Source organism: Myiozetetes cayanensis, unplaced genomic scaffold (genome assembly GCF_022539395.1).
Source record: "Myiozetetes cayanensis isolate MyiCay16 unplaced genomic scaffold, myiCay2020 scf2-11, whole genome shotgun sequence".
Taxonomy (NCBI): Eukaryota; Metazoa; Chordata; class Aves; order Passeriformes; family Tyrannidae; genus Myiozetetes; species Myiozetetes cayanensis.
This window is the reverse complement of record NW_026087411.1, coordinates 50,361,144-50,383,327: the sequence shown is the minus strand read 5'-3', so window position 1 is coordinate 50,383,327 and position 22,184 is coordinate 50,361,144. Positions and strand designations below refer to the sequence as shown.

The 22,184-nt window shown below is 40.1% G+C and overlaps 1 protein-coding gene across 5 annotated transcripts in view; it reads right to left on the bottom strand.

Moving 5' to 3' along the window:
- Nucleotides 1–22,184, bottom strand: part of PLEKHG1 (pleckstrin homology and RhoGEF domain containing G1) — a 127,291-nt gene that overhangs the window by 24,705 nt on the left and 80,402 nt on the right. For all 5 annotated transcript variants that reach the window (XM_050316051.1, XM_050316054.1, XM_050316053.1 and 2 more), the window contains 3 exons: nucleotides 21,424–21,962; nucleotides 4,979–5,079; nucleotides 92–161 (listed from right to left, as the gene is read on the bottom strand). In XM_050316051.1, the coding sequence (XP_050172008.1) occupies nucleotides 92–161; nucleotides 4,979–5,079; nucleotides 21,424–21,962 (710 nt within the window). The remainder of the gene's footprint in view (nucleotides 1–91; nucleotides 162–4,978; nucleotides 5,080–21,423; nucleotides 21,963–22,184) is intronic.

The following is a 22,184-nucleotide window of genomic DNA, read 5'->3' as shown; positions in this document are numbered from 1 at the left end:
AGCTATCAGAATTAGGTCTCAAAAGCTAATAAATTAAACCTATTTCCTCCATCCATATCATTCTAAAACCGGCGTCATGCTGCGGACTTACCTTGGAAACAAAACAATCTGCTATAGCCACAGGATCATTTTCACAGTTTTCCAAATCTTGCAGAAGTTCACTATAACAAAGAACAGGAAAAGGTAAGACAATTATGGCACACCTTGGAATGAACACACCCGTGTTTTGGGACCCAGACAGTGCTTCACCATTCATGGCAGTACTTAATGACACAGGGAGTCCTGAAAAAGCAGTGAGAACCCCTTTGATGCCCCTCTTCCCCCCAGCCACTTGGGTTTTTTATTTGTAGGCAGAGGAGAACTATAAGGAAATGGTATTTCCACATATTTAAAAGTTCTAGTCATCACAATGACCATGGACTGGTGATCCACTAAGCAAAGCTGAGCCCCTTCCTTCAGGTAGATGCCTCATCCCTAGAGACATTCAAGACCAGGTTGGATGGGGCTCTGAGCAACCTGATCTAGTTGAAGATGTCCCTGCTCACAGCAGGGAGGCTGGGCTAGATGACCCTTAAACACCCCTTCCAACCCAAATTATTCTATGATTCTATGACTGACAGCTCTTCAACAATACTCATAATGGTGCAGTCAAACAGCTGTGTAGCTTGTATATCAACTAACATGATTTAAAACTAAGAAAATTCAAAAGCTACTGAAGCACATGCACTGTCTTATGAAGACTATATATTCTAGCAGCTTTACTTAACCCAGGATGATGAGGAGCTGCTCTGAAAAATACTGGTGAGAACCAGGGATGTATTACACATACAAGAAGAATGTTAAGAAACTCAATGAAGAAAATTTGTCAGCCTATAGTGTGTCTTTTCACTGAAGAAAAATGGTTAGCCTGGAAAAAGTTTTCTGGAAGGGAATATAGACATTCTACCTGCATGAAAACAATACCTCACTGAGAGGCTGTTATAATTTTGACATACCCGAAAGGAAATTAATTCATTGTAACAGGAGCAAAGCAATAACGGAACCTGTTTGCTGCTGTATGAAACTCGGTTCTCAAAAGCAAATTCAGTGAAAGCAAGAGTTCAGGTAGGAGAAGAAAACCTCAAGGGTATCTCCTTGATCTGAACACTCTTCAGTCTTACTGAGAAATGAACTCAGAAAAACGAGAGAAGAAACTGAGTTTTCTGCTAAATTGTACTCTAATAGAATTTTCTTTTCCTCCCTCTCCCCCCCAGCTCCCACAGACAATTTTCCATTTAGGGCTACTTTTCTCTGAATTCACAGCTGGTTCTCTGAGCAAGTTTTGCCTAAGAGTTCCTAAGCCTGTATTTAGGGAACTACCCTATTCCCCTGTAAGCACACACAGTTTCCCTCTCTATCTACACAAAGGAGTAAACCAGAAGAGTTTCCTGCCTTCCTACTGGAGGAAGGAAAGGGAGAAATCAGAAAGCGGTCACAAAGAACAAAGACAGACAGAAACCTCAGGTTCAGTGGTCACTAAGTCACTTTGTAAAGCAACAGTTTCACCTCCACACCTCAATTTCTCCATTCATCAAAATAGGAATAAAAATATAACCCCTGCTTGATACCCCACAGTCATGAAGCTCGTTTACATCAGGAAAAGAAGCAAGCTGTAGCAATGGTGACCAATAGCCATTAGTTACACTGACTGACTGTGTCCCACACAGGAGCTTTGGAAATAACATCAAACATGTCAAACAGGCTCAGAGGATTCCTGCCATCTGGCAGGAAGGAAGGAGTTCTCCTGATGGCTTAGAGTACATAGCACCTTGATTGTCATTTTATTCCTACTGGTCTCCTTATAAAACCATCTTACTTCTCCTTCAGGATACAGCAAAGAACACTTAAAGATTTTATATATTCGTGCAACGAGTTCAAGTTTATGCAGTAAATGGGCTAGTGGTTTGTGTCTTCTGCACAAGTCCATAGTGTAAGGGCTGTTTTTTGAAAGATTTCGTTTCCTATACTGCACTCTCTTCTGTCTCTCCTGGCTGGTAGGAATGGGATTGGTAAGAGCAGTCTGCCACTGCAAAACCAGCAAATCTGCCATGCTCAGTCATCCTGAAAAACTTAAATAAGTCCCTATAATACCAAGCTGACATGAGAAAAAGCAGGGCTTTTATTACAGACTACATTTAAGTACCTGGCAGGAGGCACAAAAAACAATAGAAAAAAGCATTAGTCCTCCTCACCTGAATATACAAGGGTTTCATGCTGTTCACAGCTCCTGGCCTCTGCAACTTAGTTGTGCCAAACACCCAGGCCAGAAGGGAGCATGAGGGAGCACCATTAGAGGAACTTCATGCTCTCTCAGCTGAATCATTAACAAGATTCAGACTGAAGGATGATACAAGTGCCACTGCCACTTAAGACCATGTATTGAGTTATATAGCTTGGGTTATTATGGGCTGGGAAAATCTGAATCTGTATGATCATCACAGAGAGCTAATACTAACTCTTTTGGGATGAGACAGGTAAGCATAAAGAGACTGATGATTTTGTATACAATGCACTCATTAGCTTACCAAATGAGTAAGTCAAATTATAATGCCTTTTAGGATGCTTTAATTTTTTATGAAGGCTCCTCAGAAGAAGAAGCCAGACATTACCACTGTGAAACTCAGAGTGCAGGATCTGCTGAATATGGCCCCTTCACTGTCTTTGTGTGCTTCAGTAGTCACTGATGGCCAAGGACCATGCAGGATGATCTGTGTCAGCAGCAGAAGTTTCAGCTTGACCTCTCCTAAGTGTTGGCAGAAGTACCAAACTTAAGCACATTTCTCTGCAGAGTTTCCCTTTCAGAACTGAGCTGTGGTATCATGGAGAATTTATCCTAAAAGGATAGTGGAAAGAATCTTAGCAGGGAAGCCAGGGAAGAAAGGTAGCAAATGCTGACTTAGAGAACACTTCCCCCTTCCAATAAATAAATCAGTAGTGGGGGAGCTTTTCCCAAGGGACAGTAGGATTAGTGGACCAGCATACAGTCAGTGATTCTGCTTTAAGAAATAGCTTTCCAGAAAGAGATCACAGTCATGGAACTAGCAGGTACCATCTTGACCATAATTTTTGCCATTCAACACAACATCTGAAAATCCTAAGTAGTTCAGCTGACAGAAATTCCCATTTATTGAAGTGAAATTTCTCAGATCTGAAAGTCTGCGTAAAAACCTAAGACTAAAACCTTTGGTCACTGATTAACGGTCAAATTCAAAGCTGAGAAAAACAAAGTAACTCTGAAACTATAAAATCAAGTGGACCTCTTTCTGACAGGAAAAATAAATAAAAGGCTCTAGAGTACATTTAGGACCCAGAAGCTATATGCCAAATTTCACACAGGAGTAAACTTAATCCTTGAATCTGTTCTGATCTACAATGAGTGTTCAGTGTTAAGAACTCTGAATTTCCATGCAAGACTTTATATCAGAAGGTCTGAAATACACTAGTAATTTACTAGAGGCTTTGGACACTTTCAGGTGAGTTTTAACCTTTCTAAAATATCTATATCTCTAAAATTGCCCAAAACTGCTTTTTTTGTTGTTGGCCTTTCTTTTTTTCTTTTTAACCACTACATTCCCCCCCCCGCCCCCCAGCTCAATTATTCTGTATAATGATTGATCATACTTGGAGGTATTTTTATTAGGTAATATTTGCAATGATGCTGGCATAAATGTCATTTTTCTAGCTTTTGAAGGATCAGAAAATGTAACAGTCAGGACTGTGTTTTTCCATCCTGAGACCACTGAGAATCTGTAAGCTTACTATCATTGTCTCATGGCTCTAAAACAGGCCATGAGCCTGTTTTAGCAGGCTCCCACCATGTATTTTCCAGCTGTTAGACATTTGGTCAAGTCAGTTTTTGCAGCTGAAGCAGGACACAGCAGCTTTCTAGTTAAGCATATTTCCATTACTCTGCAGTAGCTATTTTAAGTTTCAGGAAAAGATTTTATGTTTCATCTTTGTCCATAAATTCTGAATAGATCCATTCTTACTCTTTCCTTTGACACTGAACAGAGATTTCAGCAGTTAAATCCCTTTAAAGTAACTTCCCATGATGATGGAAAAAAACCACTGAAGATGCTCTTTGACACAAGCACTCCTCTTCAGAATCCTCTTTTGATTCAATTGTCTGTTATTCTTCAAAGAACATTTAGGAGATGTTTTGTCAACTATAGCAAAGCTAAAAGAGCTTTTACAGGAATATTGGGATATAAACGATGTGAGAACTTTATGTCAATATATTTCTTGCATTGGTAGAATTTTCAGATTTTCCTTAAATGTTGAATAGGTTAATTATTTTTATAGTAACACAGAATTCAGACAAAAGTAGCAGTAGTATGCTCCTAAAACTGCAGAAACTGAGGTCCTACACAATGTGGTACTAGCTATATGAGCAAGAACTTTTACTCCAGGCCCCCAATATACACTAGAATCCCATCTGCAGAGTTTTAGAGAAGGCTAGAAAGATACTGAATAGAAGACTTCAATAAACGAACACAGTTCACAGTTCAACACAGTTTTGGGAAATAATTCAGGGAGTCCCTAGTAGTATAAAACACTACAAAACCTATAAAACACTACAGATCTGGGTGATGTACGTGGGTACACAGAAGTAGGGATAAAATATCTCCTTAAAGGCAAGAATTTCATTCACAGTGGTCTTGCATTAGACTCAGTTAAGGCACAGATCAGGTTAAGCTTACATTCTAAACATACCCAGCATAAAAACAAAAATGGAGACCACACTTGATTAATCCAATAAACAGCTAAAAATTCTGATCTCAGCACCCCAACTTTGCTTAGAATCAAAAAATCTTAGATAATTTCTCAATTTATAGATCTTGGCCGTATTAGAGTGATAAAAGCATCTTTGGTTGGTTTGTCCCCTCCCAATTTAATACAGGCTATTGAACTGTTTTCTTTTAGTTAGATAAGAATTTACCTGTTGAAATGGTAGATATCTCGTATGTTTCCAAACAGGGCTGATCGCTCTTCTGTCCCCAGGGAGAGCTTGGTCTGGTCAGTGATACAGTCAAGGTAATCCTACAAGAGATATGAGAGGGAGGTCTTCAGACATTTCCTCCTTTTCTAGATCAGTAAGCAGAGCTACGTTTTATTGCACAAGATGACTCTCTTCATATCAGTTTCCCCTTATTATTACAATAAAGCCTTCAGCAGCCCCTCTGTGAACAGTCACTCTATTATGAACAGTAACAGTACTTATCTGTTCACTGAAAGCTAAGTTATACCTCTTAGATGGGACACCCAATGTTTCTCTTGCTACTAATAAACAAATGTTTTCATTCATAGTGACATTTTAATTGATTATTTGACTGGCTTAAACACAAAAAAAAAAGTAAAAGGGATGAAGAATGCAATTGAATGCAGTCTTTGTAACAGAAAACCTACATAATGAAGACCAAAAAGCATATAAGCAACAGAGGCTCAAAAAAGCAATCACTAAAAAAAAAATCTTTTTAAAAATCATAGTTACCAAACAACTCAGTGTAGAGGACAGGTCTCAATGTATATATGGCCATGCAATTTACTGTGCATAGAGTTACATCGCAAATTACATTGCTATATTCTCTAGCAAAGATTTCTTTTGGCATTTACAAGAGTGATAGTGTCTCATCCGAAGACTTTATTTGAACATGAACATGACAGGCAGAAAAAGTTCAGATCAGCAGCGTTCTGGGAGAACAACTTTCCCATCTCTTCCCTCACTTTGTAAGAGTTCAGTGTCACCTTTCAATCTGTTGCTGTTACAGTATGAAAATTCTCAGATAAGGGCAAACAAATCCAGCAGGATATTTAACTAACTACAACTCATAAACCAAGAAACCTGATGTGCTGCCACATTCATGAAGAAATTTTGCTGGAGTATGGAAATAAAATAAAAGTGAAAACAGTCGAAACAACGTGAAATAAAAATAAATAAAATCCCTTAGCCTAGAGCTAGACAATGTGGTGTGGCAACTACCCAAGAGCAACACAGCACTCCATGGTGCTGCAAGAAAGGAACCCTGCAAAACATCAGTGGGACCATGAAAACTTCTAAAATATAACTATGTTCCAGAGTTATAAATAAAAAGGTATTACAGAACACATACATTAACCAAGATTTATTCTCTGTGTAAATTCTGTGAAGACAGAGGGTTTGGATTAACCATGGACCTGACTTTTGGAATTTAGATGCCCTCCTAAGGAAGGTTAGGAACTACAGCACTTGAGCCTCCATGCCCATATTCTTCTTTCCAACTGAAATAGCGTCAGCAGAGTCACAGATGTAACCAATATTCAGGTTTAGGTAGCAGCAGACTTTCTTGTCCCCTCCTCCTATCCCAGTGCTCAATAATCCACACTCTTTCATCACCTGCAGTTAAAGGCATCCCTTATCACCCCCATAACTCAGGGAAAACAAGTAAGGTTATTCCAAGGGAACCATTGTGTCTTTATGAAGAGCAACAAGTGGTGGTGGGCAGGCAAGCAGGCAGGTCCCTGGAGAGCCATGTCATTTCTTCTGTGATGGCATCCAACCTGTACTCTACCTTCCCTCCTAACTGACAGCAGCCTCACAGCCCACACCTGTCCTTGAAACATATTTCTGCAGAAAGTCATTGGAACTACATCCCTGACACTCCCTGCACTTGTCCTTGGCTTTTTATTCATACTCAAAAGATGCAGAAGAGTAAAAGGTTCAGGATGGTGAGGACAGGACTGCAGCAAGCAGTATACTAGGTCAAAGGCAGAAGTAGATATAGATTCAGTGCTACTCTGGTGATGGTATTAAACAAATAACCTTTACTGCCCACAAATACACATCATCATCATCATATAAAAGCAAAGAACAAAACAGCTTCAGTGGAATTGCCATTCTCCAAAAATATTTTAGAGTCAGGAACACTGCAGCATGCTGAGCTGATGACAGCAGAGGAAAGGAATTCTTACAATTAGTATCTCCATGTAGTACATTTGAAGTACATTTAATGAATAAAGAGGAGTTCCTTTCTAATTCATTCATCTCTGCATAGCTGGAGCTTGGGTTTCTTCAAAATAACTAACAGTCCACAGTTATTTTCAGTATTGTAAACAGTGTGAGATACATAACCTGGGTTTTGTTCCTTTTATCCTCTTATCCCATTTTTTTTTCCACATATGCATACTCTTCTTGGTCTTTTACCAATTATTAGTGAGAAAGAGGGAACCAGGTACTTTTCTGGTGTTTCTGCCAAGCAGCAGCCTGCAGGTGCTTTGGCAGTTTTCCTGCACTCCACTATGCCACTATCAGCTTATATATCACACCCCCACAGTCTGTGTTCTCTTTTGCTAAAAGTTCCTTAAGACTGTGTTTCAGGCTCCCTTCCTCATTCAGCATCAGATCAGAAACAAACAAGAAAATAATGGATGGATTTGTGCTTACCTAGGGTAAGGGGAGATTAAACTCTTGGGATTTGGAACTACCTTGTACCTCACATTATACTGTTAGGAAATCACACAGCATTTGGGGACTGTTTTCCTGTTTTAGCTTTCTATTTTTTTTGTTTTTAAATACAGCTACAGACATATTTAAGTTGGTGTTATTTGTGTAAGCAGATACCTGATCTAGGCACAAACTGCCTAGCATGGCACTGACAGCAGGTTAGTCACAGCAGTGAAAAGCTTCAGGTACCTGTGTTTATGTGAAAAAGAGTCCAATCTTGGCACAGTGGTCTCATGAAGTCCAGGCAGAACACAGCAGCAAACCATTTGCACTGACTCAGCAAGTGGGATCTGTCTGACTGTACTGCTTTATAGAGCACCTCTGCTCTTATGAAGGCTTCATGAACTCATCCAGGAAACAAATGCAGTATTGGCATATAATGTTCCTCTGCAAGGACACCACCACAGGCAGATAAAAGCTACCCAGATGTAGGGTTTTTCCTAATTATTTTCTTAGCAAATGGTACTTTACCCCCATGGTAGTCACCGCAACCTCCTGCCGCGTTTCAACAGCTGTTATCATCTGAAGCCGTAATGAAAGGTTTGGAGCTACAATATAACAGGGCAGGCTGCAACCATAATGACGCTGTTCAGAAATCAATGAAATTTATCAGAACAGAGTACCGGCCTTATTCACTTTATTTGTTTCTTGTCATCATCTATGAACCCTCTGTCGGCACAGTATGCTTTGTTTATAACCTTTGCCTTCCCTAGTCTTTTATTGCTTCTCTCTAGTTACGGCAAAAACATTTAGCTTACTTTATATGAGAAAAAACCCACTCACAAATGTCAGCCTCCTTCGATTGATTTATGGGCCAAGGTTTGCTTTAATGGTATTGCACAATTTTCCCCTCCCATTTCCTGAAACTCTCCGAAGACCAGAAGAGTCCTGCCAGACTGCCCTGCCTTCCTTGCTGGGTTTGATGTTCTCCCCATTTGCCTTTCATCATGCCAAATCCATCAGACAGAATGTCTGCTAGAAGATGCATATCCTGACTACCATCTTCTCCTCATAATCACAAAAGAAAGGTCTCTAGAGGAATAAAAGAATTAAAACATTAACCTCAGAGGCTAAAAAAATATATATATATGAACTGGAAATAAGAGAAAACTGTCAAGAAAAGGACAAAGTGAGCAACAATATTTTCACATACTAATTAATGTTTTCCATGAGCAAACTTTAGAAACCAAATGCAAATTAGTGGGACTTTTTCATCTAGCCACCAAGGTTTCCTTTAAAAACAAACAGCTTTAAAAACATTATCTATTGTTGTTCAGCCCATATCATAAGTCAGCTATAAATGTGGTAATGTTAAAACTACACATTAAAATGGATAATGTTAATGGTAATATTAATATGGTAATGCTAAAAATAGGTAAAAGCCACATTGCCTCATAAAACAAGAATCAATTTTTATCCTGCTCTGCAAGAAACATATATATTATAGAAGTCTTTACTAATCCCTTTATAGGGCAGGACTGTGCATATACCACCAAAGACAAGCAAAATTGTTGAAAGAATGGTCTCGTTGCATGTTTACCAAGGGGCAGGCACACAAGACACAGAAAATTTTATTAAATATCAGTACTAAAAAAGAAGAAAAAAATATATTCTACCTACTAGGAAACTTTGCTTTCCAATGCCTAAACACAGGCTGCAGGAGAAAGCAAAGTTGCTGCTGTATGTCTCTGATTTCAGCAACATGCTGGCTCAAGAGTTGAGGACTTACATCATGAAGCTTCAGTCTCTGACCAAAAAATATTTAAAACTAGGTACTTATCAAAACTTCAGTGGCTTCTAGTAGTATTGCAGCTTGAGGAGGAATATATAATATTAAAAAAGCAGGACCTAATCCAGGCACTGCCGTAACATCATCCAGACCTCAGTTTTCTGATAGTCCCTAGATCTATGCTATTAGTAAAGAAGTTTTTACTCCTAGATGTTATACCATATGCATGGGCAGTCTCTGAGCTGGCAGGAAGCCACCTTGCTGGCATCAGCCCTCCCCCCAGGCCCCAGGTGGACGGTGGAGGAAGCCACATCATGCTCACCTGTGCTTAGAACCAGCTTCCTCAGAAGTGCCCAGCCTACACGTGCAGCTGGCTCACACGCAGCCCGCGGATAACAGCAATAAAGTGTGATACAGTAAGACGATACTCTGCTGACTGACTGCATGTAGAAAGGGCAAAGATTGATGGTGAGAGCACTCGTGAGAACATGGTATGAAGAAAGACTAAAAATAGAGAAGCACGTTTAAGTTCTCTTTCCACTGTTTAACATTGCAGAGCAAGGTGATCACGAGAGAGTTCTCTAAGCTTCCACAGTTAGGGGTCTGGAAATAAGTTAAAGTTAACTGTATTAATTTAAATTTTACCTAGAGAAGGAGAGGGAAAAAATTATTTTTTTAGCTATTCTTGAGTGATAGATTTTTGATAATCAGTGTGACTTCCTCACCTATATTATAGATGTTAAAACACTGTCCCACTCACAGCTGCCAAGGTCTGGAAGCAGTGACCCCTAGTAAGTTCCCCCTTTGACTTCATCCACATGCATGGAAAACCACAGCAGGAGTTATGTGTCAGCCAGAATTAGCAGTGAGGAATTCCTGAGTCCTACCACTATGCCTTGTTGCACCTTGAAAACACATGCTTGCTTTGGTTTAGTCTGCCTTTGAATAGTTGTGCCCATGTAAACATGAGCACAGGCATGGTTGTATACAAAGTTGGGAATTTCTAGGGCACGTCAATGTCAACAACACAGCAGTCAGGAGGTCTTGTCACAGGACTTCAAGCTGTCAAGAGCACAGCTAGCCTCAGGAAACGAACTCCAGGATTTGCCCTGGAAAACTTTGACAGTGAGAGGTCCCTCAACATTGTTGCACCGAATCCATCCATAGGGTCCCTGGGTAAGGACAACTGCCTCACCAGGATGCAGAGCTGGGAGATAGCAGAATACCTTTCTGCAGCTGTGGGTTCCCCCTTACTGCTTTAGAGCCTGAGCCTTCAAACAAGCTCTGCACATCCTCTTGCCCCTGTCCCAGATGTCAGACGATACCCATATCAGCTTCCAGCACTGACTCACAGATCCCTTCTAGGACTGGGTTAGAAGGAGGCACATGTCCTACAATGCCTACTCCACCTATCCAGGGTTTTACGTCCTTTCTTTTTGCCCAGTGCATGCTTTCTTCTTCTGTCATCTGTCCTTTGAGCCATTTCAGCAGGAATGCTGTGCCTACAAAGCTCCCTGGAGGATCAAAATCTGGCACCAGTCAATCTAGCACTGAACTGCCAGCCTGCATGGATGGACTGCTTTCATGGGTTTTCTGTTTCTTTATTGTAGTGAATTTTTGCTCTAATGAAACACAGTCAAAGTTCAATAATATCCCTTAGTTCAACTGCAGGAATTTCATGCCAAAATCTCCCATCTTAAAAAGACACCTTGGAAGGCAGGCTGTCAATTGAATCAAACTGTAATTTAATAAAGATGCAATAAAAGCACTCAAGCTGAAACTAGGATTCACAGATTGTACATAGAGAAGTCCCCTAAATAATCTATCATCTGTAAAGATGATGTAGGTAAATCACTGGGAATGGAAACTCACATGAAACCCCACTTAGGCTTTCAGCACACAAACTTACTGAAGTTGTAACCCTGATTAAAAGCTGATTAAAACCACATCTCATATTTATCTTCCGGTATCAGCCAGCACCCACTGCTAAATCACATATACATTAATTTTTCCCAGAAGTTGGCACTCAAAATTGCTGCTCAGAGGTGTGGTAAGAAGCAAGTTGAGAGCACAGGTGGAAATGATGGGATAACAAATGCTATCAGTAGTTTACTGACATTTCATTAAGGAGTTGTGTGAGGCCCTCATCTAGTGACTTCCTAAAGTTAAGAGGAAACATAGAAGAAATAAGCTACAGTAATGAAGCCAGTTGAATGAAAACATTAAACAGTAATTAGGATGTCAAATAGTTTGAAATTGCTACGCAGATAAAGTAAATGCTCTAGAGACTTCTCAATCCACATCATCAGTGTCAGTTCATCATCATCATTCAATAATGTCATGCTTTTTCAAAAAAGTAACAAAGTGCTTAGTAATTATAAATTAAAAAAAAAACTCTCAAAGTTCATTAGGGCATCTATAAATTAATTCTCACAACACAGCTTAGTTGGTCTGATTATAAGCTTATTGAAGCCATAGTCAAACAAAACAGTGAGAATTATTAAGGCATATTAGGCCTTTGAATGTACGAATTGCCCATGAAAAGAACCTGAGTCTTGTGCTATAGATCTTTGCCCGGTTAAATAAACCTTCCTCAATTTGTAAGGCAAATGAATGTTAACATTTTTTAAAGGATATCTCAATACACTTACAAGTTAAATGAGACATTCCAGAAGAGAAATGTTTATTTTAAAATACAAGAAGGGAAACTGAGTCTGTTTTCCAAAGAATGAAAATGCAAACCCAGCATAATGAAGAAAATCTGCACACATCCTAAACACATATTTATCTTAACCTTAGTAACCACATGATTTCCAGAGACTTATGGATGGCTTTTATTACTAATATATGAAATGAAACGGAACCTTATAGTAGTGGGTGGTTTGCAAGTAAAAACTTTTTAGAAGTGTCTTATTTGCAAAACGGTCTTCTCATGAAACCACGACAAATAGTAGCTACCTCCACATCTTCATCTGCAGGAATAGTAAAAGCAGAAAAGAGAGAGACTGGTATGTGGTTTGTTAAATGTTCAGGTTTAAAGGTCATGGATTACTAGAACACTGTTCACTGACAAGTAATATTTAATAAAAACAATATAACTAGTTTGAAAGTGGTCAGATATTTCCATGGATCAAAATTGAAATGGCTATAATTATCAAATAAAACTCCAGAAACTATGACCTATCTGGAAATGCAGACATTTGTTTGCCTTTAAGGTATCATCTCCAAATTTTCAAATGCCTTACAGAAAATCCCAATCATTCTGCAGAGAAAAAAAACCCAAACATCTCATTAAAACATTGTACTATTTACTGAAAATTTTGCAGCATAAGCTGGACTTCCTCTCCCTGCCTCTCAGCTCTCAGGCCTATTCCTCAGTTTTCCTGCCTACTTTCTATAAACTTATTTCTTTTTAAGAGCTGCTGCTGCTCTGTTCTGTGGAGCTCCACATCTGCTGCCAGTGAGCAACAGCAAGCCGCAGGGCGGAGGTGAACAGACCTCTCTTGTTACTTTCTGAATCCCACTACCCAGGGATACAACCTCCTGCTCCAGACTCAGTACAGTCAAAAGATGTTTCATTCCTGAAGCCTCCTGTCTATCACCAGCACTCTTAAATGGCACACTCCGTATTTAATTATGTCTTCCCTTTGCCTCCCTGCTCCCCCAAAGAAAAAGCATTCTGAAACGGAAGATTAACTTTCAGCCTTTTATAATGGGTAGGAGGTTGCAAACAGCATGGTTGATTGATTTACGCCCTGCTGCAAGACAAGGGAGTACAAGAGCAACAGCAGCCAGGCTTTTTGGCAATTCTGTGGCACTCTCGAAGAGCAGCAGCCCTCCCTACTACTTCTCTCCCACCTACAGCTTAAGAAACGCTCACTGTACATTTACAGAGAGATCATTTTTTTACTGCAGTATAACTCACCCTTTTGTGCTATCCAAATACAGAGCTGACCTTAAAACAAACACAAAGCTACGGCTATACATGTGTACTGTCTTAACGTTTACAGTCCCAGCCAAACAGTGAAGCTCTGCAATCACCCAACAGCCTCTGTCCCAACAAGTTTCTACTATCTAGCCGTAAGATAAGAACTGGATGCAAAGTACAGGTGGAGGAAACACAAGGCAGCAATGATATTTTATTCAGTGTCTTTCAAGTACTTGGGAGCACGCTGAATGAAAGAAATATATTGTTGCCAGCAGAAATAAGACTGAAATAGTGATGATGCAGATAAGAAAAAAACCATGCATCAGTATATTTAACCCTGGCTTTTGTGCTCCCTATTTACAAGTTTACAAACAGCTCCCTGTTCATGCCACAACATAAGCAGATGTTTACACCACATAAGTTGTTTCTTAGGTTACTTCTGGTTGTCCACAACACAATATATTCCTACTGCACATCTATAAAACTTCTTTTTCCCAAAGCCCAGAATCATTCTCATCCTACCCAGCAAAACAAGGTTTGGGGTTTGTTTCTGCTTTTGTTAGGTATCAGTAAAGGGAACATATGATGAGAAGCTTACAGCGTATGTAGATGGCAAAACACTTTTGTTCAGGATCCTGGAGTTCCAGAGACATTCTCATCTAAAACTGTTTAAGGCATGAACAACTTGTGGTGTTGTGTATACTTCCATTACTTTAGGTTGCTTTAGGGTATTTAATATGGCCCACATAAAGGAAGCAAGGAGTTTGCAGGGAAAACTGAACTATCCCACTGCATCAGAAGAAAGAAGTCTGATTTACTTTATGTATTTCTTTAAAAGTATCAAGAACAGCTGTTTGTACCTGTTTGGTAACTTACCTTGTGGTGCTCTTAGCTAGCTCACTTTTCAGCAGTCTGCACTGGGGATTTTATTCCTAATTTGTAAACAGTAACTCCAGAAACAAAACACAACATTGATGTTCTCCAGTATAGCTGCTTACAAATTCATTACAGATTTTGTAAGTGGAACATTTTTGTGCTCTGATTTATACTGCTGTAACTCTGCTCAAACTTCATAGACTTTGAGAAGGCCTCTTGGATATTGAGATGCTTTAGTTTCAGCTATTGTATCTCAATATTATTGGAGAAAACCTCCTTGCTTTTAAGCCAAGCTTTCCCTAAGGAGATTGATCAGAATTTGACACAGCTTGCTCTTCATAGATGACAAAAGAGCAGTGAGAAAATTCAGCTCAATAGTGTAACAAACATTAATCATAGTTACATTTATCGCTGTCATGGCCATAATATTTGTTTTGCAGGTAATTTAAACTGTTCATCCAAATTTTATAAAAGCATAGTGTTCAGTTCCTAGTCAGAAAGGACAATATGTGTGTTAACCTACTTTAAATGCAAGACAAATTTCAAAGGAGAAATCTCACTCTGAATATCAGTGGTTTGCTTTAAATCTAAACTGAATGTTTCTTCTCTCTATACGGGACAGGCTCTGCAGATGGCCCGAGAGAGGCAAGCCTGATTCCAAATCGTCACTCTGTTTATGAGAAAACTAAAGGTAAACTGCCTAATAACCACACAGCTATCACCTGAGTTCTCTCTTTTGTGCTCAAGATTTAAGACAAATAAATTATGTCAGCAATCTTTGTCATGCAGACTAAACTTGTAGAACTGCAGTACCTGTACATGAAGCTGAGATTTTCATCTGTGGCTTTAAAACCATATGGTATGCTAACTTCTGGTTTTAATACACTGAAGAGAAACACTAGTTCTGAGATCAAATATCAATGCATCCTATACTGTGTGAAATAGAAGTGATGAAAATCCTTTGTAAGAATGCTGTCATTACAGTCTGATGGTTGCAACAGAGCCATGAAATTCAGGATGCTCATATAGGAAGGACCAGTACATCCTCATATATCAAAATTTTTCTCAGTATCATTCAATAAACTTTCCATTGAAGCACTCTGTGTAGCACTCTCATCTACAAAATTCTCAAAAATAGCAGCTCTGCTAATTAACCATTTCTACTGGTGGGTGTTGGAATTCTGCGCTGTGAAACCGAGGCGCTCTCCCAGAGTAACATCTTCATAGGCAACATGTCAGCAACCTAAATGTATCTTCCTCAGGTATGCAGCATTATGGGATGCTCTACCTATATTGGGATTCCCACCTTTTGAATTTAGAAAGAATTAACTTTCAGAGTTATGCTATCCAGCAACCCAGTGCACGAGCTTTTACTAACACATCACAAGTGACAATGCACACATTCTTTTTAACTAACTGCCTAAAAAGTAGAAGTAGACATCCTCTAACTGCAGCACTGGGAGACAGGAAACCAGGAACAATAGAATTCCGATGCTGACTTCCTCTCTGAAGGGTTTCCCTTAATCATTGGTGCCACAACACGTATCTACCTCAAACATCCAATATTTCCCCTTGCAAGGCCGGCCCCCAACCCCCCAAAGGGTATATAATTTCGACAGAAATGTTCACTTGGAAGAAGCTTTCCACACCAGAAACCTGTCTTTCTGATGAGTTGTTCTAGGAGATTTCAGCAAAAGCATCCCCCCGGGGCTTTTAGAGAAAGAATGCCCTTTTTTGCTCATGTTGAAAAATTTTGGTGACCTTTCCCCTGAGAAGACAAGCATTCCCAGGCTGACTAGCAGGGACATGAACCATATCCTCACGTCTAAAGGAGGGACAATAGCAGATTCAAACATAATGGAGACTTTGTTTCTGAGAGTATGCCTTTTGCTGTCTTTGTAAATTCCCCTATATTTTACCATACAGGGGGGATGGGATGGGGAGGAGAAACCCCTCAAATTCACATATCCTCAACAGCAACTTCTAGCAATGGTCCTTTGGAGAGAAGACTTAGGACAGATAGGCAGGAAGATTACAGGCATAAGACTGTGCAGAGGACTTTCTCAAATGAGGAGTCTTAAGTATAAAAAATGGATCCAGGGACAAAAGATATGGAAGGGAGATAGGACAAAGACTTCAACTAGTCCAGTAGGGATGGTTAAGACAAAGAAACAATCCAAAAAACCCACTAATTTGGAATGAAAGGGTAGAGAAACTTATTCATATAAATGAAGGCTCACAGATTTCAAATTGAGCTCAAGATTTCTGATGCTCAACATCTGTTTGCATCAGATATTTGTGAAATGCACTGACAATGCATGCTTCATTCCCCTCTAGCTATTGTACAGAAACCGATGACTTTTTACTTATGTTATTTTACTGATAGAGGATCTTGTACCAAGACTGAGGTTCATGCTGTGCATCTTGATGTTCTGAATAAGCTGATATCACTGTGAAGGTATTTAATGTAAAATGACAGATGCAAGCATTGTAACAATGCATTTGCATCATTCCTTCATTTTGCAGAAGTAAAACACAAATGTGGATGTCTCTCTACAGTTACTAGCTATTGTACAAATTATGAATGGGGGCTTCTGACTCCTACGAACTGCAAGGGCAAAACATAGTTTTATTATAAATTCTGAGACAGAATTCTATTCAGCAGAAAAAAAAGTTACTTGAGTAAGTGACTCTAATTGAAGGTTATGCCTATTCTAACTACATTACTACTTGAGAAAGTCAGGGTAGGTCCTGAAGAGGAGAAGGTCAGTGAGTTTTGCCCTGGCCAGTACACCTGTCAGAATGACACAGGCAGGAAACAGAGATATCCGATTTCTCATCACAAACTTGCCCAAAACAAGCTTCAAGCTGCACTCATTGAAAACTTTAATTATCCTTAACAGATCATCTGATAAAACATACCAAATGATGGAAAACGTTCTCTCTATCTTTGTTGAAATGCTTGCCTGTGCAAGAGTCACGGCAGTGTGCCTCAAAACAATCATGACTCATCCAGGTCATAGAGAAAATGGCTGTACTGGCTAGAAAAGCAGTTGGGTTTTAATGCATATCCTGGAGCAAAGGGTGCCAAATAGCACCTGTGCAGCCTCCTCTCACTCATCCTAAGCCCATTAAATACTTCTTATCAGCAGTTTAAAAGAAAGCTGGAGAACCTCAGCAGGTCTCCAGTATAATTTAAAAGTCACATTAACCATGTCCCATGAAGTCAATTTCTACTTCTGTCTACCAACTTGGCACTGTCAACATCACCCAGATACTCAAAAGGTCTGGAAATTATGTCTTTTGAGTTTATTTTTATTTATTTTCTTATCAATGACCTAACAGCATTAGGTCAATACAAGCATCAAAAAGGGTGAAATTGTATTTTGCCCCATTTATCGATAGTGTTTTACTTCAGGCATGATAACTCCATATTGTAAGGACAACACAGGTTGAAAGGACACTGCCCAAATACTGTGCTAGGCTAACTCTTACCGAGCTGACTTCTGTTATTATGACTAGTACCAGGATCCTACATGCAATTTCACATCATCCATGTTAATGGGTCATTTGTGTGCAGCTAGTCCTGAGAACCAGTTCCAGGCACACTAAAGGGCAAGAAGGTAATCAAGAACAGTCATCAGGGATTCATCAAGGGAAAGTTGACCAGTCTGATAAACCTTTAACTATAAAACAACTGGCTTGGTGTATCAGTGGAAAGCAGTGGATATTGTCTCCCTTGCCTTCAGAAAGGCTTTTAACTTCTTAAGATCCTCACACACAAGTTGAAGAAGTATGAACTGGATAAACAGATGCTAAGTTTGACTGAAAACTGCCTAACCAGACAGGACTTGAGCATGGTATTCACAGGCACAAAATGAAGTTGCAGGTTAGTGGCATACCCTAAAGGCTAATACTGGGTTCCATCCTGTTTAACGTATTCATTAATGATCTAGATAATGGGAAAGTGTGTGAATATATTAAAAAAACCTCTAAGCAAAACAAAAACCAATATCCTCCCTGAAACTAATTTAAAAAAAAAAAATCTTCCCAACCCCCAAAACTCTAAAAAACACCAAAACGAACCCAACCCACACAACACCTCCCTCCCTGCCACCCCACCCCACCCCCCACCCCCCAAAAAAAGAAAACTTGACTGTGACAAGCAAACATGCTTTACTTTACACTAGAAATGTAGGGAGTAAATTCATGGATGTGAGTTTTGACACGCTCTCAGTTCCAGCTCTGAAATCTGTTTCAAAGTGCTAGAAACAGTGAGAACATGTTCTTTTTGAGTATGTTTCCACTTTCAATGGAGAACATCTTGCAAATCCCCTCTACCAGAGGACAAAAAGCAATAGATTAGATCTATACTGACAGTTCTCAGCTGGGCATAGAGGGTGATTAAAATGGTACCTGTTCATTTTTCTCTTTTTGTTCTTACGGCATCCTGGCATCTCTTCAGCTTTTAGCTCTTTGTACAGGGGTTGCCCTGCTTCTCTTTCCTTCTCCCTCTACCAAAAAAACTCAAAACCACCATGAAAAAAATAAACAAACCCTCCTTACTATTTTTAGACTGTGTACATAAGCTTCCGAGGTCCTGGTGGACAATAGTGTGCCCTTGTGCCCATGAAGGCTAATGGTACCCTGGAGTGCATTAGGAAGAGCATTGTCAGAAGGTCAAGGTAGGTGACCCTGCTCCTTTATTTAGCCCTAGTGAGGCCACTTCTGGAGTTCCGTGTCCAGTCCTGGGCTCCTCAGTACAAGAGGGACATTGAACTCCTGAAGCAAGTCCAGCAGAAGGCTGCAAAGATGATTAGGATCTAGGCACTACGGCAAGAGGCAACAGGCAGGAACTAATGCTCCAGAAGTTCCACCTGAACATGAAGAAGAACTTCTTTACTGTGCAGGTGACTATGCAATAAAACAGACTGCCCAGACGGTTGTGGTATCTCCATCACTGGAGATATTCAAGGACCATATGGACAATTCTGTGCCTTCTGCTCTAGGACAACCCTGCTTGAGCAGGAAGGTTGAACCAAATGACTCCATCTGTGGTTCCTTACAACATTACTCATTCTGTGATATTCTACTGCAGGCAGTTGCAAACTTGCTAGAGAGCTCCGGTTCCAAACAATCTTGCATTTTAACTTTCCACTTTCTGGGTTTTCCCTAATTTCCTTATATTGTTTTCCCTCTAATGATTTTCTCTCTCTTCACTTATCACTGTTTCATTTGCTTATGCTTTCTTCGACCAGCTCCCACCTTCATATATCTCTTCAGCTCCCACACACTCCTTGGGCAGCAGTTGCCCTTTAACCTCTCTCCAGCTCCCCTTTTCCCATTCTCATCCCATTTCCTAACCAGCTGCCAAATCTGATCCATGTTTATCTGGAAAATGAAGCTGCTTCCCTTCATCTTAGTTTGGCTCAGCACTAGGTATCTGCCTGCCAAACTAAATGGCCTCAAGTCACAGAGGCGCAGATAATCAAGCCCTATAAGGCTACAGCACTCCTTACAGATGTCTGTGGAGTATTCCCAACCTCCTCACAACCTCCACTCTTGCTTAGGTAAATTACTGCAGTATTGCTAAAGTAACTTGTGGAGAAAGAAATCCTGAGAAACATATGAAATGGGCTCTTCTGTAATGTGCTTCCAGTCACACCTCTCTCCCCCGAAACCAAGCAAAGAACATTCTGCACAGGCTGAGGCAGATGGTTCCCCATTGTCCTTACCACCTGGGAAGCAGCTCCTTTGAACACCTTGAATCCTCAGCACCTAAGAAAAGCCCCACTTGCCAACTATTCCATCTCTCAAGTAAGCTGTCTTGTGCCACACAAAGCTTTCAAGATTCATTATTAGTTGCTGCAGGAAATAGGCTTGGGCATTTCACAGGTTCACAATTCCTCCAATTCTTTCCAAACCAGAAGTGCACTTGCCTTATTTAATCTACATCTACTGTAGTGATGCTTAAAGTATTTTCTAGAAAGCATTTACTGGTCTTCCTACTTGTAAACAGAAAATCTGCTTCAAGATTTTAATTATTGTTTTCAGTTTCTCAAGTTGTACAGTTTACTGCATAGGTGGACAAGTGAGCGCTAAGGTTTCCAAAACCTTGCATGGAAGTCATGCCTAGTGAGTGGTGACTACACACAGAAGCTGACTTGGCTCTACAGCATCTGAAAACTTTAAACACTCCAAAATGAAACTTGGGTAACAGCTGAACGTAGTAAAATGGCACTGGCTACAGAAACCAATGAAGTCTTGCAGGAACAGCCACCTTTATGTGAACTTAGGGGGCTGGGGTGTTTAATCATGATGTGCATTTGTGTTATCAAAGCCTTCCCCACTAATGCCTGGGGGACCAGGCAGGTTGGAGCTGTGGGTGGGGAGAATATCTCCAGCTGGCTGATATTTCCTTTTTCAGGTGACCACATACACCTACCTAGAGCTCTAAGTTCTACAAATAGTGCATTAAACATGCACCTCCCAAGAAACCCTTCTTTGGGGGCTAAGTACGTTGACTACAAACAATAGCCAAGGGATTTAATTGTCATCTTCAAAAATACAAAACAACACAATTTGGATGACACAGCCATGAGTACATGGAGTGAAAAGAACAATCCACAGAAGGACTCATCCATAGTTTTTCCTGTACTAGAAAGGGGAAATAAAATGTACAGTTAGGTTGGGGATTGGACAAAAACTTCACTGTTGCTAGTAAATGCTACACCCACTTACTAGCAACATTACTTCAGAAGTGGTATTACAGAAAACAATTCCTTCATATAACAGTCAAACAAGAGTATTTTCCAGCAATTAAAAATGCCATATTCAGTACTAGAAGCCAAGGACACAGGAAGAACAGATTGCAGCTGTGAGTTGCATGAAAGGAGGCAGGGAAAGGTAACTTGCACGTGGGAAAGAAAGAACTTGCAGGACTAGGACTTGGGGGGAGAGGGATGGAATAATCAATAAGTAAGACCCTTTAGATAAAGCCTTTAAAGGGGCATTTACAGCTCTCTTCTGTTTGCTTCTTGCTATACATTCTAGGACACAGAGTAATATACATTTTTTTGTAAATATAAAAAGAGTTTTGTTACTGCAAAGAGTTTATCATTCTTTGTTCACTAGGGATGCCAACTCTAGGATTTTTTTCTGTTATTTCTTCATGAAAGCATAGAAACAGCTTAGATTTATCTAATTAAAAAAAAAAAACTAGAAACACACTAGAACAATGATATTACACTGATTTATAAAGACCAGCAAATTCCAGTTCCATTGTCAGGACCATCTGTCCTGCTGTGAAATCAAACAATGTAAAAAATAGCATTATGGAACAGTTAACACCATCCTAACCAAGACCCCTACCTTAACAATGCTTTTTAGATCCTGCACATACATCCTCTCTGTTTCCAGAATTTCTTGGACAACTCTGTCTACGTAGAGAAGCTTCGGACTGGTGGGCTCTGTGACGAGGGACATCGCACAGTTTTTGCTTGCTCCTCTTGGTTCTACTTTCCTTGGCATGCTTGGCCTTTTTTCAAGGCTTTCCTCAGGATCCTCTTGTTCAACAGTTGAATTTTTGCATGTCTTGTTGCTGGAAAATCGCCTGGCAGGGACTAGTTCTAGCTTGATGGCACCGGTTTCTTTATCCTGACTGAACAAACCCAAGTGGCTGTTGGAAACCAAGGTCATTCTGCTTCCAAAGGAGCAGTGACTGTCCCTGGAGGACGCAGAGGAGGAAGTGGAACTAAAGCTGACAGGACGGTCACTGTCTGACAGGTCCATGGTGTTTTTTTCACAGTAGTGGAAAGGTCTGCTCTCCTTGTGCAAATCTTCCCCTTTTGTCTTGGAGTCAAGGGCCTCTGTCACAGCTGGATCAACATCAAGAGGCAAGTGGAAGTCATCTAAACAAACAAACAGAAGTTAGTTTACTGGTGCTGCCCCACATAACAGAAAAGTTGCCAGCAGACCATTTAAAGCCAGTTTGCATAAAAAACTGCCACAACTCTATTTTAACTAAAAGACAACCAGAACAATATGATTTGGGGGTCACTGTGATTCTAATGCTTTTTAGGTGATGGGTTCCCCCGCTGGGGGCTACAACTGAGGCATCACATTCCTCCTGT